The sequence below is a fragment of the Chelonia mydas genome, chromosome 12 (assembly GCF_015237465.2).
Source record: "Chelonia mydas isolate rCheMyd1 chromosome 12, rCheMyd1.pri.v2, whole genome shotgun sequence".
Lineage (NCBI taxonomy): Eukaryota > Metazoa > Chordata > Testudines > Cheloniidae > Chelonia > Chelonia mydas.
In genome coordinates this window covers 22,238,342-22,258,491 of record NC_051252.2, presented here as the reverse complement: position 1 = coordinate 22,258,491, position 20,150 = coordinate 22,238,342, and the positions used below count along the sequence as shown (strand labels likewise).

Below are 20,150 nucleotides of genomic sequence, written 5' to 3'. Positions count from 1 at the left end.
TGCTTACATCCATTTTTCTAAATTAGGGCCCCGATCTCACGAAGACTTAGGTGTGCAAACTTAGGTAAATGAGTCGTGCTACTGAAGTTCTTAAGACTTTGCAGGATTGGGGTGTGTAATTCATCATGCAATTTACACCAATTCACTGATGAATTTTTAGCCCATTACGTTGTAGCTCAAAATGTTCTTTTCTTCCACTTGACAGTCAAAAACAAAAAAGAGTTCCAAATGGCTTCAAAGAAAAAAAAAGTCTTTAGTGAAATACGTAGTATTAAAACTCTTTAATCTGTTTTCAGGGGTCCTGACAACTCTTCAGAGATTTGATCGAGAAAACCAAAGGGAATATCCTATTACTGTGACAGCAACAGACCAGGCTGCAGAACCTCTCATTGGAATCTGTCAGATGAATGTTGTCATCCTGGACCAAAATGACAATGATCCTAGATTTGAAAACACCCGCTATGAATGTAATTGAGAGTCATTGGATAGAGTTTCAGTACCCTGAGCGTGAGCTTACCTGATGTCTAAGATTTTTGTTTTGGTTTCCCTCACCCTTCCTACACCTACTCTTGTGTATTATTGGCAAAATTACTGTGCAACTACAATCAGACTGGTGCGTGTAACATTATACAGTGCACGTGGTGGTATCAGACACAATCTTGACCCAGAGTCCTTCCTGAGTATTGTCATGTGGCAAAATCCTGCAAACGCATACATGTATCAGTAACTCTACTCAGCTGTGTAGTCCAAGCGTCTATAGACTACTCAGGTCTGTAAAGTTAATAATGTGCATATCACATTGCAAGGTCAGACCTTACTATTACTTCATGTTGTTTTCCAGTTAACATGTTTTGGTTTTGGTAGCATGCTTCATTTTTACCATTTGAGTTTCATCCATTTAAGTTTCCTTAGGGTTTTTAATTTTTGTTGTTGTTGTTCATTTTGTTCATGGTTCTTATTAATTTGTTCATTAATTTGTTCATGATGTTGTTAAAAAAAATTAACAATTTTTTGGGAAAAAGACATTTTGCAGCTAATTAGTGATTAAAGATATTGTCAGTTTGAAAACTGGCTACTGTATATGTGCAGGAGCATTTTCAATAACTTTTTTAAAAAATGCATATCCATTTTAGCATAAGATACATACTACAGATTGGCATGAAAATTTACAAAATATAGAGTCAAAAATCTATGTAATTGTGCATGCATAATTGTCAGTGCCATAAAGAAGATTCTATGAACCTTTGGAGAAGATCTCCAAATATTGCTTATGTTTTAGTGTATTGAATCAATAGATCACAATGTTGTGGTCTATTGAATAAATAATGCATATTTTAAAAATAATCTAAAGCCATAATTATAAGACAATGCTTCAGTCTATCAGATTTAAGCATTGTATAATTATTAGATATTAAATACTGAATTAAATTCACAAAGCAAAGACATTTGGAGGTCTGAAACCATATCTCTGATCCACCACTTTGCTAAGTGTTGCAGGTTTTTCAAACAGTGTTTGATTTTACCCACAGTACTATATTATTGGGGTCTTTTCTCGCCAACTAGTAAAAATAACTCTCATTAAGATTAATAGGAATTATGTGGTACTTTCCTGAAAGACTGGAGTCCTGTTTATGCTGGAAAATAAAGACACAATAGGTTTCAGACTTAACTCTGGATTTTCACGGATTTTAAATTTGGCAGATCCTCTTGTGCTCACAGGGTTTCACACCCTTTTGAGTTAATTGTCTTTCTGCCTGATTGACAATTCAAATGCAGTTTTTATTTGCAAATTTAGGAGGCCACTTTGAAAATTTAGTCCATAATTTTTTTTCTGGTTTCATACAGTCAATTACAATACCATTTAAATATATGTACAGTATCATTCATTCATACATAATATGTATTCAATCACAATAAAAAAAAAGTGTAGGAAGGTTTTAAAGAAAATCGACTGAGTTTCTCAGAAGAATAGAGTTCCAGACATCTTTGGTAACACAAGTTAAAATGTGATCCCCAGCTCTTCCTTTTGTGGGGAAGGAGGGGGGTTCTCAGTGCCATGTGTTTTTAAAATTATTAAAAGAAAACAAACCAAATTATCAAAGTTGATAACTGAGAGAAACAACAGTTAAGTAGTTTACTAATTGTTCCTCTAAGTTTAATCTCATGAATAGCAATCATCAATACTTCCATCTTTTGATTTGGTGTTCTCTTAACTAGTCGCATGATAAACAATTAGTTAACAATTCCATGTACTTAATTGTTGTTTCTCCCCATTATCAAATTTGATAATTTGATTTCCCCACAATCGATAGCAGCTCTTCAGAACACCCAATTTGATTCCTATGGTATAGCTACAAAGTGGATACAGTGTAAATCTCATTTGTTTTTCCTTTAGTATTTTTTAATGTTTCTTAAAGAATTGCTCATATTGCTCCACTGAGTTAAGGGTTAGTTTCACATCTGCTTTCCTTCTGCCAGATTTCCTGAGAGAAGACACAAAAGTTGGGACTAGTTTTCTTCGTGTTGCAGCCCATGATGATGATTATGGTTCAAATGCTGTGATAACGTTCTCCATAGCAAATGAAGAACCAGCATATTTCCAAGTGAATCCTAGTACAGGATGGGTGTATGTCAACCAACCCATACCTCAGGTACAGTGCGCACTTCCCTGTGAGCCTGGCTAGCTCTGCAGCCTAGAGGGAATGGACAGGGTCAAGGCCATGTCCACACCTCCACCCTGACCATCTCAATTTAGAGAACAGTAAGAATAAAATTGTACCTACCTTCTATACAGAGCTACAAATTTGTGGGAGAGGCGCCTGTGCCTTTCCTCTTCTTTGCTCACGTATGCAAGGGGTCTGAAGTTCTTTTGTTGCTATTGTGAACTCCCTACTGTAATGTGCCTTATACACTCTGCGGTATATACTCAGTTGTCTCTCATGGATATTCCATCTGGAAGATGAAAGCACTGTGAACAAAATTTTCAAACCTGGATGCCTAAAATTTGGTACTTTAACCCATGTTTAAGCACCTAAATAAAAAGCCCTAACTCCTGTCAAAGTTAAAAAAAAAAAAAAAAAAAAGGAGGGTTTAGATGCCCAAGTTTGAAAATATTGGCTATTTCTTTTAAATTTAACTGTTGTGAGACTGACACACAGAATTTGGATGCTGGTACATTTCATTTATTTTTATTTTCTTATTGTTTCCGAGTGCCCCACAGGTCTCAATAGTAGAGCTGCATGGGCTAGCTGTGCCTCACAGGAACGCCAGAGATTTTTTTAGGTCACATGCTTATGAAACATGCCAAGCAATTAGCTGGGGCAAGCAGCAGAACTTTCCTACCTCCTTGCATCTGGGTCCCATGGCTGAGTGGGAGCTGAGTTTACACCACTGTGAAATACACATTAAAGGAGAACCTTTTCTTGATAATGTTTAAACTTCTTTTTGGGGAAGAAATGAATTGTGTTTTGAATGTATCAAATTGCACAGCACAACTTGGAATTACATGGTTGATCTTTTTCTAATGTACAGTGGGGGATTATTAGATTAATTAGATCATTGCTGCCATTTGACTCTACTTTCTTGACAGGATTGTCAAGATATAATACTACCCAATGATTGTACGAACAGTCGTTTCTTTCTTTCTTTCTTTCTTTCTTTCTTTCTTTCTTTCTTTCTTTCTTTCTTTCTTTCTTTCTTTCTTTCTTTCTTTCTATGCAGTCTGTGGGCCAAATTATCTCTCTTCTGAGGCAGTAATGCTCTGGGCAGTGGGAGACAGTGCAGCACCTGAGTGGCATTGCTGATCTGGTGGCATGGGGGCAGTTCAGTATCTTGGTTCTAACATCACCTCACTTAGAGATGCCCCTTCTGGAGCCATTATTGCTGACAGATGGGCAAATGGACCCCCATGCACTCCCCAATATCTGCAGCCAAATTAGGGCTGTCCCCCAAATTGGTGAGCTGGGATGGGGAAGGGCTCCTGTGTTGCAAAGCATACCTGTGTTAGAGAAGCCATAGTTTTTCCTTAGATGTTTTGACTATCTGTTCAATTCACATAGTTCTGTGCTAATATGCCTAGCAAGATGACAATTACGTCCTACTCAGTAGTAACTATCAGTAGGACTTCTGCCTCAAATTGTTTGTTTTATTTTTTAAAATGTAAATTGTTATAATAGTCTGACATCTTTAGTCTTTTTTGAAAGTAACTAAAATAGTTATAAGGGCTAGAAATGAATTTTTACCTTCCGGGTGAAGTAGTTCAGGTGTATAGTTTATAGTCACAGCAGAACTCAAAGGAGGGGGAAAGTAGTGGTTTGATGAAAACTCCAGAGGACCAGATCCTCACAGGATGTAAATCAGCATAGCTACATTGATTTACAACAGCAGAGGATATGGCCTTTCTCTTAAATAAATGGGTTCTGATAAGCATAGAGCTATTGCTGTTGTGGTTATGTCAAAAGAGGACTCTTACTGTGCATCAGTGGAAGATGAAAGAAATGGGGAACCAAACTGGTGCATTATGCCTCAGTGTGATGTCTGATGGGTTGTAGATGTGAAAAGATGTTGATAATAGCTTTGCAAATATTTACATACACACAAACGTGTGTGGGTGTGTGTATAAAAGTATATACTCAGTATGTACAGTTTTGTGCATGTACACACATGCTACAGTGCATTAACTGTACAGGTACTGTGTGGATACCGTGTACTTGTATGGTGTTTTCTGCAAAGAAACAATTTTTTAAAAAGGCACATTGTTCAATGAGTCTTATACTGTCATACTAAGATTTCTAAGGCTTACATTTTTGAAGGGGAAATAATTAACAAACTTAGGGTGAACAGATGTCCCGTTTTTATAGGGACAGTCCCATTTTTGGGGACTTATATAGGTGCCTATTACCCCCCACCCCATCCCGTTTTTTCATAGTTGCTATCTGGTCACCCGAAACAAACTCAAACCCTGATCAGAAAACCCAGTAATGAAATAACATATTTTTTTCACTCAGAGATCATTTACAACTCAAGAGATTATTGCCACAGATGGAGGAAACAGGAGCAGTAAGGTTGAGCTAGCTGTAACAATTACCGGTGCAAAAAATCAGCCCCCACTGTGGGAAAGAGACAGTTATGAAGTTGTCATTCCAGAGAATACCACACGAGATACATCCATTGTGGTAAGTTGTTTTTATAGATTGTGCAATACCAGGAAATGCATCTTTGCTTAAAAATTGTTAATAGTTTTTATAATCCTAAAGAGTGAAATGTCTACTGATCTTTCATTTCTGAGAATGTTTAAAATAATGGACCAGTCCTTGCTCTCATTTATATCTATGACAGGTTTCAGAGTAGCAGCCTTGTTAATCTGTATTCGCAAAAAGAAAAGGAGTACTTGTGGCACCTTAGAGACTAACAAATTTATTAATAAATTTATTAATAAATTTGTTAGTCTCTAAGGTGCCACATGTACTCCTTTTCTTTTATTTATATCTATGCAACCTCCACTTGACTTCCATAGATTTGGACAGATGTGAGAACAGAACTTATCTTAGTATTAGTAAATAAAAACTCCTATTTAAATGTTTATTTAGATATGAGATTCTGTCTCATCATGACTTTCTTAATTGCTCTTTTTTTTTAATTTTGTGATTTTATCAATAGGATTGTCGGGCCGACAATATATATTCTTACATTGACAGTCTCATTCTGTTTGGTTGAACAGAACCAGAAACTAACACAACTTTGTCAAATAATTGTAAAATATGTTATATATAAAAAGTGATGAGATATCCCCATTGTATAGGGCTTTGTCTTCTACAGGCACTTATTACCCCTCACTCCTGCCCTGATTTTTTACACTTGCTATCTGGTCACCCTATATGTATAGCATAATATGTGGTAAGTGGTAATCTTTGATTGAAATTGACCTGACTGATAATACAGAGATATATTGAACAAGATTAGATTTTTACAGAGTTTTGAAGAATTTGGGGAGGAGGCTGCACATAAATAACTTGTATTAAAAAAATTCTGTCCCTACAAAACTGATTATTTGAACATTTTCAACTGCACAGACAATTAAAGCAACTTCTCCCCTGGGTGACCCTCGTGTGACCTATAATTTAGAAGATGGACTTGTTCCAGAGACCAACATGCCAATTCGTTTCTATCTGACTCCAAACAGAGAGGATGGTTCTGCTTCAATCCTAGTAGCTGAGCCATTAGATTATGAAACAACAAAGAGCTTTGTGCTGAAGGTTCGGGCCCAGACTGTTGCTGCAGTGCCTCTGGCAGCATTCACTACTGTCCATGTCAATGTAACAGGTATGTAACATGGTAACAATCACACTATAGTACATTAGCCAAAAGACTTATTAAAAGTTGTATGAGTCTCACATACATTTAATTATAAATAATGAACTCTTCTTTTTGAATATTTTAGATGTCAATGACAATGTCCCTTTCTTTACTTCGTCAATATATGAAGCCTCAGTAATAGAGGGAGCTGATATTGGGACATTTGTTCTTCAAGTTTCTGCCACTGATCTAGACCTGGGTCAGAATGGCGAGGTAAGCAAAGGGTTGAAGAGTCCTAGATTGTACCACTCCTCTCAGAACAGCATTTGCCTTCCTATTAGGTATTAAGAAAGCTGGTGATGGCAAAGATTTTCAAAAGTCCCTAATAATTTTGGGCCCCCTCGATTTCTACATAAGAATCACCATACTGGGTCAGACCAAAGGTCCATCAAGCCCAGTATCCTGTCTTCTGACAGGGGCCAATGGTAGGCGCTCCAGAGGGAATGAACAGAACAGGTAATCATCAAGTGATCCATCCCCTATTGCCCATTCCCAGCTTCTGGCAAACAGAGGCTAGGGACACCATCCCTGCCCTCCTGGCTAATAGCCATTGATGGACCTATCCTCAATGAATTTATCTAGTTCTTTTTTGAATCCTGTTATAGTCTTGGCCTTCACAATATCCTCTGGCAAGGAGTTCCACAGGTTGACTGTGCATTATGTTAAAAAAACTTCCTTTTGTTTGTTTTAAACCTGCTGCCTATTAATTTCATTTGGTGACCCCTAGTTCTTGTGTTATGGAAAGGAGTAAATAACACTTCCTTATTTACTTTCTCCACACTAGTCATGATTTTATAGACCGCTATCATATCCCCCCTTAGTTGTCTCTTTTCCAAGCTGGAAAGTCCCAGTCTTATTAATCACACCTCATATGGAAGCCGTTCCATACTCCTAATAATTTTTGTTGACCTTTTCTGAACCTTTTCCAATTCCGATATATCTTTTTCGAGATGGGGCAACCACATCTGTACGCAGCATTCAAGATGTGGGTGTACCATGGATTTATATAGAGGCAATATGACCTTTTCTGTCTTTTTATCTATCCCTTTCTTAATGATTCCCAACATTCTGTTCACTTTTTTGCCTGCTGCTGCACATTGAGTGGATGTTTTCAGAGAAAAATTCCACAATGACTCCAAGATCCTTTTCTTGAGTAGTAACAGCTAATTTAGACCCCATCATTTTATATGTACTTTATGGGATTATGTTTTCCAATGTGCATTACTTTGCATTTATCAACATTGAATTTCATCTTCCATTTTGTTGCCCAGTGAACCAGTTTTGTGAGATCCTTTTGTAGTTCTTCTCAGTCTGCCTGGGACTTAACTATCTTGAGTAGTTGTGTATCATCTGCAAATTTTGCCACCTCACTGTTTACCCCTTTTTCCATATCATTTATGAATATGTTGAATAGGACTGGTCCCAGTACAGACCCTTCGGGGACATCACTATTTACCTCTCTCCATTCTGAAAACTGACCATTTATTCCTACCTGTTGTTTCCCATCTTTTAACCAGTTACCAATCCATGAGAGGACCTTCCCTCTTATCCCATGACAGCTTACTTTGCTTAAAAGCCTTTGGTGAGGGACCTTGTCAAAGGCTTTCTGAAAATCTAAGTATACTATATCCACTGGATCCCCCTTGTCCACATGCTTGTTGACCCCCTCAAAGAATTCTAGTAGATTGGTGAGGCATGATTTCCCTTTACAAAAACCGTGTTGACTCTTCCCCAACAAATTATGTTCATCTTTGTGTCTGACAATTTTGTTCTTTACTAGTTTCAACCAGTTTGCCTGGTACTGAAGTCAGGCTTACTGGCCTGTAATTGCCGGGATCACCTCTGGAGCCCTTTTTAAAAATTGGTGTCCAAATTAGCTATCCTCCAGTCATTTGGTACAGAAGCTGATTTAAATGATAGGTTACAAACTACAGTTAGTAGTTCTGCAATTTCACATTTGAGTTCCTTCAGAACTCTTGGGTGAATAATATCTGGTCCTGACCTATTATGGTGACTTACTACTGTTTAGTTTATCAATTTGTTCCAAAACCTCCTCTTCTAATGACACCTCAATCTGGGACAGTTCCTCAGATTTGTCACTTAAAAAGAATGGCTCAGATTTGGGAATTTCCCTCACATCCTCAGCTGTGAAGACTGATGCAAAGAATAAATTTAGTTTCTCCGCAATGGCCTTATCGTCCTTGAGTGCTCCTTTAGCATCTCGATCGTCCAGTGGCCCCCCGGTTGTTTAGCAGGCTTCCTGCTTCTGATGTATTTAAAAAAAAATTTGCTGTTACTTTCTGAGTCTTTGGCTAACTGTTCTTCAAATTCTTTTTTGGCCTTCCTAATTATATATTTACAGTTCATTTGCCAGAGTTTATCCTCCTTTCTATTTTCCTCACTAGAGTTTAACTTTCACTTTTTAAAGGATGCCTTTTTGTCTCTCACTGCTTCTTTTACTTTGTTGTTTAGCCATGGTGGCACTTTTTTTGTTATCTCACTACATTTTTTTTTAATTTGGGGTATACATTTAAGTTGAGCCTCTATTACGGTGTCTTTAAAAAGTTTCCATTCAGCTTGCAGGGATTTCACTTTTGGCACTGTACCTTTTAATTTCTTTTTAAATAACCACCTCATTTTTGTGTAGTTCCCCTTTCTGAAATTAAATACTACAGTGTTGGGCTGCTGTGGTGTTAAATTTAATTATATTATGGTCACTATTACCAAGCGGTCCAGCTATATTCATCTCTTGGACCAGATCCTGTGCTGCACTTAGGACTAAATCAAGAATTGCCCCTCCTCTGGTGGGTGTCAAGAAACTTTATTTCTGCATCCCATCCTGAGGTGACATGCACCCAGCCAATATGGGAATAGTTGAAATCCCCATTATTGTTAAGTTTTTTACTTTTATAGCCTCTCTAATCTCCCTGAGCATTTCACTATCACCATCCTGGTCAGGTGGTCGGTAATATATCCCTACTGCTATATTTTTATTATTAGAGCATGGAATTACTATCCACAGAGATTCTGTGGTACAGTTTGTTTCATTTAAGATTTTTACTTCATTTGGTTCTGTGCCCTCTTTCACATATAGTGCCACTCCCCCAGCAGCACGACCTATTCTGTCCTTCTGATATATTTTGTACCCTGGTATTACTGTGTCCCATTGGTTATCCTCATTCCACCAAGTTTCTGTGATGCCTATTATATCAATATCCTCATTTAATACGAGGCACTCTAGTTCACCCATCTTATTATTTAGACTTCTAGCATTTCTATATAAGCACTTTAAAAAACTTGTCACTTTTTAGCTGTCTGTCATTACATGATGTAATTGAATGGGACTCTTTTTCATGTGACAGTTTCTCATCAAATCCTACCTGTATTTTATCATCTTCCCTTCTTTCCTCTTTACTAGGACTCAGAGAATCTCCATTAATAGATCCTCCCCTAAGGTATGCCTCTGTCCGAACCACGTGCTCAGTGTGAGATGCCTGAAAGGGGCCTGATTTTCAGAAAGCGTTGAGAAAATCAGCCACGTCTATAGTGTCTCAAATTGAGCATCCAAGAAATAAAGCATCCAAAAATCCGTAGTCACTTTTGAAAATCTTGGCTTGTCCTTACAGACAAATGTTGCGCTTGGGTACACACCAGTCAGTCAAACCCACCCATGCATATAATGCATATCAGAATTTGGCCCATAATTTTGAATATGTTCTTAAAGTTCGAATTTGCTTATGCTTTTGCTTGTTTTTATTTATTTATTTTTTTGTGTGTTACAGTAGCATCTAGAGGCTCCAGCTGAGGCTGGGGCTCATTGTACAAAGCACTTTACAAATCTGTAGTAAGAGACAATGCCTGTGCCAAAGAACTTCCAATCTAGATAGACAAGACAGATAAAGGACAGGAGAAAATAAGTATGATTATCTCCATTTTACTTATGGGCACAAGGAAGTTAAGTGATTTTCTCATGATTACACAGGGAGTCTGTAACAGAATTGGGAATTGTACCCAGATGTCTTGAGTCCTGGCCTACTGCTTTATCTACAAGACCATTTGTTCTTTCTTGAATAATTGTTCACTTGTGAGCTGTCCAACAGAATGGAAGTATGGCATAATCATCTTCTTTTTAACCTTTCAGATCACTTACTTTCTGTTACATGACCGTAGTGGAGACTATACATGTTTTCGCTTAGACTCACAGACAGGGTCCATATACAGTACCTCAGTATTTGACAGAGAGAAGAAGGGGTCATATCTCTTGGAAGTAAAGTCGATAGATGGCTTTGAATCTGCTCGACCTGGAAAATATGGGCGGCCAAACTCTGGTAAGAAATGAACCAGTGTATCAAGTGTGATTTTAGCTCTCTTCCTGTAAAAGAAAACCCTTTAATCAAGTTTTAAATTGTAATTTATTTTTATCCAAGCTCACTTGTAAAAGGGTTTTTTTTGTTGTTTCTCTGTGTGTCAGTTGTCTCAGAACTGGAAGAAATATTTAATATGATGACCAGGCAAGTTTTCAGTTCTGAAACTAAAGAAAATTATCACCTTAGAGTTGATGGATTTTAGAGAGTAATTCCTAACTAGCAAAACCACACCTACAACTTTAACATGGGATGCAAGCCTACTCTGGGTAATGGCGGGGCTTCTCAAAGCATTGCGTTCTGCACTGCACTCAGTCTGGGCCAGTAATGAAATGCTGAACAGAAAAGCTCAAGATTTAAAAGAAATCATATTGGTTGTGTTTAAACAAAGTGTTAAAACTGGGCTTTTGTGGCTTCAGGACAAAAAGTTATGACTTAAAACTGTACAATTGCCATATTAGGCATCAATTATTCACATGTTATCTGTTTAAACAAATTGGATGTGACATTCATTTGATATCCAAGTGCTTTTGAGTAATGTTGGTATATAAATTGTCCATAACCCTAAGGGTTTGTTTCTGTATTGTCTGCATATTCGTCTTCATTTAACGTGCAGCTAGACAGTTTAAGGAATTGTAGCTGACAGAAGTGGCACAGCTGAGTATTTTAATCTCTTGTTTCTTGTCTCTCTAGACACAGCCTACGTGCGCATTTTTATCAGCGACGTGAATGATAACAAACCTGTCTTCAGTCAGAGTGTCTATGAAGTTAATGTGGATGAAGACCAGGATGTGGGTTCTGCTGTCATTACAGTCAGTGCTAATGATGAAGATGAAGGTAAAGTACTGGAATTCCCCATAGCTGCATCTAAAATATTAATGAGTTAATTTCAGCACACTAAGACATATTTAGTGGTGTTAGGAGGGAAAATGTCTATGTCTCTACATTTTAAAACTTCTTTATGTCTAAACTCACAGGGCATGAACATTACTTCATAATGGGACTGTGAGGCATAAGCTAAATAACTCTATTATGTGAGGTAATACATTAACATGGGATGATGGTGAATAACTTCTGTGCCAGCATACAGAAATTTGGTATAGATCATAGCCTTTTTTAAAAGAAAGGTGGTGATAAAAATATTTTCCCAGTTAACTAGAATGATTCAGATTGAATCTCAATGAAATTAATGTGTTCTCTTTGTACTGACAGTATATTTGTTGTATTGTCCCTTGTTTGGCACACTGAGGAATAGTGTTGTCTTACATGAAATTGGACTTTATAAATGGTTTGGAGACAAAGAAATGTAGGGATCGATCATCATGAACAGTCAAGAGTTTCGAAACAATTATTGTAGAGACAAGCAAATTTGTCACATAATCAGACCCTTTTCATGTATATATTTTATGTATTGCCATGTGTTAGGAAACCCCCCATCCTACTGACTACTAAATTAGAATAAATGCGGTATTCCTCTGACCTCCAGTGTAGATTCTGTTTGCTGTGGGCATGATTTTCTGTGTGGCAAGTGGTGAATGGGATGGCTCTTAGTGTCTGTGCTTTGTTAGCAGGAGAGGAGGAGTTTGTTGGTGTAAAGGAAAGAACAGAAGTTTCGCAGGACTCGACACAGGCTGGAATAGTATAATTTTTATCAGTTTTAGGGATTGTGTGACACATAAGTACAGCTATTAATATGGCTATCGCCAGTAGGTTATTTCAGTAGGCTTAGTTGTACTATGATTTTACCTGATTGACTGATGCAAAGGTATTGATATGAGGCCAGATTTTCAGGACTGGCCATTTTGCAGTCAAAATCTGAAGAGGGCTGTAAAGGTGGTTTGCAGCTACCTTTCTGGATCGCTGATCATTATGCTGCTGGGCACTGTTTCTGTCCTTAATCCCAATTTCAGAAAAATATCTGTATTCAGAAATGCAGTTAAGCATGTACCTAAATCCCATGGAAGAAACTGCCTGAAGTTGAGCAACTGATCTCCTGAAGAAGGATGAATTTTAGCAGATGCTTAAGTGCTTTCTAAAATTGGAGGCTAATCCAAGTTGCACTAGTTTTTACTGCCTCAAGGGTCTGTTCTGGCAGTAGAAGGTCTCTGAAATGCACGGGCACACTGGCCACATTCACCTATACTAAGGGCTGCAAGGGAGCAAGGGCAAAGCTAGCTACGCTGTACCTATGCCACTGGATGATTCCCTGACACAAGGGAAGCTCCTTAGCTGGCCATGTATGTTGAGTTTAAGTCTGCTTTGTGGTGGTGGAGAAGCTGCCTTAGGAGGACTACGGATCTGGCCCTTTGTCTCTGGCCTCTCAGCCAAGTTAAGTAATTGAAATTGCAGGTGTGAAGTGGGGAGGGAGAAGAGTGACAGTAAAATTGGAGGCAAGAAGGGGGGAACCAGAATGAAAAGGTAAAATATCTTTATTTGGACTAACCCAAGAGCCCCTATTGCGTCTGAAATTCTATAGCCCCTGTTACGTAGGAAGTCAGCCTGAATGATCATAGTCATCCCTTCTGGCCTTAAAATCTGTGGCTCTATGAACTGTGAAGCTGAGTTTGGAATAAGAACTACTTCATGAGATGTTTCTGTAATTTTATAATGCTAATTTATTGTTATAAACAGGTTACCATTTACTGTAGTTTCCATGAGTTGTATACTTGGTCAGTCCTACTGGCCTTCCTATACCCAACATGGGGTACTAAGTGAGGGCAAAATTTAGTCCACTGAAATTAGTTCAAGAGACATTTTGTTCCATGGAAACTTATTATAGATATTAGACTTACTGGGACCTGGAAATAGAAAAATGCTTGTAAATATTTTTACTTGGCTATGCATTTTAAAAGACCACCTAACTATAGTACTATATACTGACTCTCTTGTAATAGTTAATCACGTGAAACTTTTGAAAGGAGATAGGACATTGTGGGTGGATTTTAATCAGGATAAGAACTGATTGGTGTGATTAATATGGAACACAATTAATAATGATCAATAATATGATCTAGTAGAAGAGGTACAAAGTAAATGTATATTTCAATGCCCTCAAATGATACGTATCTTATTTAATATTCTTTGGGGACTGGCAGGAGCAAATGCTAAATTAAGGTACCAGATCACAGCTGGAAACACTGGTGGAGTACTTGACGTTGAACCAGAAACAGGAGCCATCTTTATTGCTCAGCCCCTGGATTATGAAGAAGCGAAAATGTATGAACTTCACTTGTTGGCCTCTGATGGTAAATGGGAAGATTATGCAATTATCATAATCAATGTTGTGAATAAAAATGATGAGGCTCCAGTTTTCTCTATCAATGAATACTATGGAAGTGTGATTGAAGAACTGGATGGATTACCCATCTTTATACTTCAGGTACTATATGGAGTTCTAGATGTTAGTCATATTTCAATAGAAGAATAGTCCAGTATTGTTGTAATATGTCAGTGAAATCCAGTTTTGTGAAGAAAATGTATTTCATCAGTGGAGAGAGAAGCATGCAGGGTTTTTTTTGTGTGTGTGTGAAGAAAATGATTGTGGCACTAATATTGAACAAGCATGGATGATCTTTTGTAACCCTAAGAACTGTTGCTTATGCCAAATAATTAACTTTGTAATCTACTAGCTTTTTTATATTCTGTAGTTCAATTATTACTATAAAAATAAGAAAGAAAACATAGATAATTATACTGCTATAGTGTGAAGTGTCTATATCTATCCATCTGTGATAGGATGTAGTAGCAGATAGGATATAATTCAGGAATTGCATATTCGGTCACTAACATGATGTATGTGTTTGCAAAACCTTTGTAGGTTGTAGCAAATGATCCTGATAGCAGCATGGATGAAGGCGATTTGAGATATTCTCTGCATGGACATGGTGCAGCTGATGTCTTCACAATTGATGAGAACACAGGCAGCATTTACTCACAGAAGATGCTTGATCGGGAAGAGCGAGCACTTTGGAGATTTGTTGTGTTGGCTACTGATGAGGGAGGAGAAGGACTTACTGGATTTGCTGATGTAATCATTAATGTGTGGGATATAAATGACAATTCCCCCATATTTACCTGCATGCCTGATGACTGCAATGGGAGTGTCTTCGAAAATTCTCCTGCAGACACTTCGGTCATGGAAATGACAGCTGTGGATTTAGATGATCTGAATGTAGGTGTTAATGCAATTTTGACATATAGGATAATTGACAATGTAAAAACTGGGTTTGCTACAGACTTATTTAATATCAACCCCAATAGTGGCACAATACACGTAGCAGCGGGAATGCTGGATAGAGAGAAGACTGATAAATATTTCCTTACTGTTGAGGCAAGAGATGGGGGAGGGTTGACAGGAACTGGCACTGCCACTATCTGGATTGCAGATGTCAATGATCATATACCTGAATTCATTGAGGAGGTCTGGCAGGCAGTGATTCCTGAAAATAGTGCAGTCAACTCAGAAGTTCTGAAAGTGTCAGCTACAGATGCAGACACTGGGGAAAATGCTCACTTAACATTCAGCATTATTGGGGGAGATCCAGATCAGAAGTTTTACATTGAAAGTAACAAAGAAGGTCAACATGCAACTATCAGATTGAAAAAGAAACTGGATTATGAGAAACCTCATGAAAGGTGGTTTAACCTTACGATTAAAGTGGAAGATCTTGATTTTTCCAGTGTTGCAACCTGCTTGATTGAAATTGAAGATTGTAATGACCACAGCCCAGTTTTCAATTCCCAGTTTATCCAAACTAACCCTTTCTTTGAGAACATACCTGTGGGAACTACAGTCACCACAGTGAGAGCGACCGATGAGGATTCTGGTTTGAACGGGGACATTATCTATTTTATTAAATCAGATTCAGATCCTATCAGACAGTTTGCAGTTGACCCAGATGGTCATGTGACTGTTGCAAGTACCCTGGATCGTGAAGTCATTCAGCAATACAATTTAATCATACAGGCTTCAGATCAAGGGAGTCCTGCCCAAACTGGAAGTGTTACAGTCCTGATTAACTTGCTAGATATTAATGACAATGAGCCAAGGTTTGAGGCATCATATATGCCCATTGTTTGGGAAAATGTGGTGGGACCTCAGTTGGTGTATATGAACTATACATCAAAGCTGCTGCATGTTGTGGATCCAGACAGTGATGAAAATGGGCCACCGTTTACATTTTTGCTGCCACCTGATTATCAGAATTCTTTGGATTTTTCTCTTACTGACAACAGAAATAACACAGCAACCATTACAGCACTGAGGTCCTTTGACAGAGAAAAGCAGAAGGTGTTCCACCTGCCTATAATTATAACAGATAGTGGGAATCCATCTATGAGTGCTACAAACACTTTGACCATAACAATTGGTGATGAAAATGATAACAGCCATGAAGCTGGCTATAAGGAAATCTTTGTCTATACCCATAGAGGTAGGTGGTGTACAGAGAGTGAGCCAGATGCATAGAAAAGTTAAAATTTTACTTGCTATTAGTAATTTTTTCTTTAAGTTGTTATTGCTATTGTATCTTTAATATTCTGTATATTTATAGATTAAGCATCCAATTCTGCAAACAGATATACAGAGTCATGACTGAATGGGCTCATGCTGGCACATCTGTTTGCAAGGTCTGGGTCATAATGTGAAAGCATCATCTACTGAGGAAGATTTATATATTTGTAATTATCTATCTTTTGTTTTTTAAACATGTGTATGTATTTGTCTATACAAGAACAATAGTAATGAACAAAAAGTGTTTTTTTGCTCTCTCTATTTCCAAAAATGACTCTACTCATTTTGCGGGGGAATTTTTTTCCCCTTGGGCAGAGCCTGAAAAAAAAATAGGGGATTTTTAAAAAGTGACTGAAAATAGGGGCTTAGAATGAAAGCACTGGGAAGCTTTAACTGTAGCTATGCATTCCAGCAATTTCTTTGTTAGTATGTGGTAAATATATAATTTTAATAGATAAGTATATTTTTGTTGCTTTGGTTTTAATACAATGAAAAATAAATAAATCCCATAAAATAAAGAAGTGAAGATCGTAGGGTATCCCTGTGTCCATTATTAATTGCTTGTTTTGTGCGAGATGGATCATCATCCTAAAAGCATTTGAAATGAAGACACAATTTAACTGTATATGTAGGTTAGAGTTATAGTGCCAGCATGCCTGATGAGTATTTGTAGCAGGAGGTCCAATATGTAAAGAAAACTATTTTGCATTGAATTAAGCATGCACCTAATTTTGTTGAATTAGGTGCACTTAAACCAAAAGCCAGTGTAAGCAAGTTCTACAGTAGAGCAGGCTAGGTGAAGTAGGGTAGACTCTGAAGTTCTGAATTTAAAAATAGTCTGTTCAATTTCTGTTCTACTTTGTATAGGTTTCTTTTACCGTGCTCATCACCATTTTATCTGAGCACCCACATTTTGCCAGATCATGGCTATAACTAAACTGCACAGAGTATGGTGTGCAAAGGGGTGTTAAAGCTCACTCTCTACTCTCCTGATCACACTGCTGCTCTCTGCAGGCTCGTCTTGCTGTGTTCGAGCCGCTGTTCTACTTTACACTAGGTCACAAGAGCCACAGGGGGCTGAAAACATAGCCAAGAATTGGAATGGCATAGAGGCATCCTGCCAATGCTCTCTCTTTTCCTTGCTCAGGGAGAGCTGCTATTCTGATTCTCTTCTGGTGCAGAATACTGGGGTAGCTGTAATGGCTTTATATGCAGATTTTGCTAGTGATGCAGTGTAAAATGGCTTCCCCAGATTGGAGCATCTGGGTCATCAGCTTCTGGTTTAGTAACTTTTTGTCTCAAAAGATCAGTTTATATACAGTAGTTTTATATTCTTATTTCTTTTTACTGATTACTTGTGTGTTTTTTCCCTCCTTTATGCAATGTCTGTGGTCTTTACCCAGCTTTCCAGGTGCACTTGGAGGAGAGCTCAGACTACAGGCTATGCATAGTTTAAGAGCCTTGGATCATAACCTTCACCAAAATCAAACAGGAATATGAAAATGATAAATGAAGTAATGAATGCAGTGGAATTTAAAATCCTTTGAAAAACAAAAATTAAATGCAGATTTATTATAATTTATCTCAACAGGGAAATGGTCAACAACAGTGCTTGGGGAAGTGTTTGCACCAGATCAGGATGACTGGGACAATAAAACATTTCTCTCTGAAGGAAAAATGCTCAAGTGAGGATTGTATTTGTGTCAAACTGAGTAATATTTAATGTTTATGCTTCTGTAATTTTTTTACTCACCATGAGATTTCCCTGTGTACATTATATGTGTAAAAGCCAGGATTATCCCATGCAACAAGGAACGTACCTCCCGAATGTTCTTTTTTGTTGAGATAACTAGGTTTCAAGGAATTGGTGGTGTACACAATATGTATCTTCATCTCAAATAATGTAGGGCTACATCATGCTGTTCATTTTTAAGTAGAGATCTCTATTACTTTTCCTAGGCATTAAGGGTGTGTTTTGTATTAGACCCAAAATAAAAATAGGCTCCAGTTTCATTTCCTCCCTCTCCACCCCCAGGAGTTATAGTCTATTTGTATTTGATCGCATAAAGGCAACCAGTATGAGCAAAGAGTAGAATAACGCAAGATATCACAAGTGAAAGTGAATTTGGATGATCTCCTCCTAGAGCTAAATTCCCCACTGCATAAGCAGTCACAACTTGTTTTAACTCTTTGTAGTTGTGTCTGTTCATGCCAGTGTTGAACTGGGCCCCTAGACCATACTAATTCATCTGCCCACATCACAAAATGTGGGGTGCCATTAGCAGAAATGTAGTTTTGAAGTGGCTTTGTCTCTGTTTCCCAAAATAAAAACAAAACCAAGTTTTCTTTTCCCTAGAAAATGAAGGTGTTAAAGCCTTAGCGAGCCCAGAGTTGCAGCTGGAGCTTCTGCCTGTCAGCAGCCATTGAGGGTACTAAGCCATAAGAGGGTACTATTCTGTAGTAGTGACCTGGCCGTAGTAGACCTCCACAGCCGCTCAAAACTGCCCCTTTCATCATAGCTCATGGGCACGATGCAAGACATCTCCCTTGAAACTTCTCTTTGACAGGCACCAGTGTGGGACTAGAGGGTTTGCTCCCTCCTCTTATCACTCCTCCCTACTCACCACTGGGACCTGTGCAAGGGTATTCCTGAGTTTGAGCCATAAGGCTGTACTAATTCCTGTAGACTACATGCTCTGGGTCAGGAGAGGAAAGCTCATGGGCTTGGGAATTGCAGAAAAGCTACTCATTTTTATAAACTCTCCCCAAGCTTCTCCACAACTTCCCAGTACAAAGTTTTTTCTTTTTAGTGCCTTTCTGAGATTGGGCTCTGGTACCCATCAGTTGATACGGATCCTCCATACCAACTTTCTAGGGCTTTTGTAGCTTACGAGGCCATATACCTGTGTCGCTCGGTCAGGACCTCATATGGTAGAACGTGTATGCTGAAAGAGACCAATTCAATAATGAGTAGAGGATGTTTCTGGTTTGACTTATTAGGCTTTTTATGATTTGAAGCTTTACTTCTAGGTTTTTCAGATTAAATCAAAGGACTGGCTCTCTGGTAATGGTGGATAATGCTCCTCAGGGGACATACAACTTAAGAATCAGAGTTTCAGATGGAGTCTGGCCTGATGTAATATCTACAGTACAGATCCATGTCAAAGAGTTGGAAAATGAAGCCATACGCAATTCAGCTACTGTACGTCTGGCAGGTAAGTTTCATTTGCTGTTTGAGCTTGGTTGCTGCTGTATTTGAAAAACTGTTACTTAGATGTGATTGTAGGATAGAGGCATTTGCAGTGTGTTTCTAGTGCTGTTGAGCTGGGGTGAGTTGAGAGATTAACCAAAGCTCTGCAGGCATTTCATTTTAGTATACTGTACTTATGAATCCCCATCTCAGGTGTTACAGCGGAGGAGTTTATAAGGAAAGATGAACATGGGAAAAGCAGACATGACAAATTTAAAGAGTTACTGGCAGAAATCTTCTCAGCTCATCCTAGTGATATCACTATCTTCAGTATGATGAACGTTGACGGAAGACAGACAAACTTAAGATTTGCAGTTCGTGGTGGCTCTTCTTATTATAGACCAGAAAAATTGCATGGTGAAATGGCAGCATTTAAAAACAAGGTATGTGCCCCAGTTTTAATTCAATGAACTTAACATTAGGGTGGTTTGCGTAGATATAAACTAACTATACTAGCATCCTTTATGCAGACACAGCCACACTATGGAAGAGCATATCAGGCCTACTGATTTACTTTTTGCTTCACTTGAAGTTTTGTTATACAAATTTGTATCAGAGCTTTTTCGTTTAATTTTCTTCCTCTCATCAATCCCTTTTATACAAAATTCCATTTCAATTTGTCTGGCCACTTTTTTAGTTAGGAGAGGGCAGTCTCCTCCTCCGAATCATA

General features: G+C 38.1%; 1 protein-coding gene across 1 annotated transcript in view; it reads left to right on the top strand.

Annotated features, from left to right (window-relative positions):
- Positions 1-20,150, top strand: part of LOC102947301 (neural-cadherin) — a 72,337-nt gene that overhangs the window by 20,725 nt on the left and 31,462 nt on the right. The window contains exons 9-20 of the mRNA XM_043526455.1: positions 297-467; positions 2,479-2,651; positions 5,007-5,174; positions 6,072-6,321; positions 6,440-6,567; positions 10,496-10,682; positions 11,412-11,555; positions 13,814-14,097; positions 14,536-16,150; positions 17,822-17,915; positions 19,261-19,445; positions 19,634-19,863. Of these exons, the coding sequence (XP_043382390.1) occupies positions 297-467; positions 2,479-2,651; positions 5,007-5,174; positions 6,072-6,321; positions 6,440-6,567; positions 10,496-10,682; positions 11,412-11,555; positions 13,814-14,097; positions 14,536-16,150; positions 17,822-17,915; positions 19,261-19,445; positions 19,634-19,863 (3,629 nt within the window). The remainder of the gene's footprint in view (positions 1-296; positions 468-2,478; positions 2,652-5,006; positions 5,175-6,071; positions 6,322-6,439; positions 6,568-10,495; positions 10,683-11,411; positions 11,556-13,813; positions 14,098-14,535; positions 16,151-17,821; positions 17,916-19,260; positions 19,446-19,633; positions 19,864-20,150) is intronic.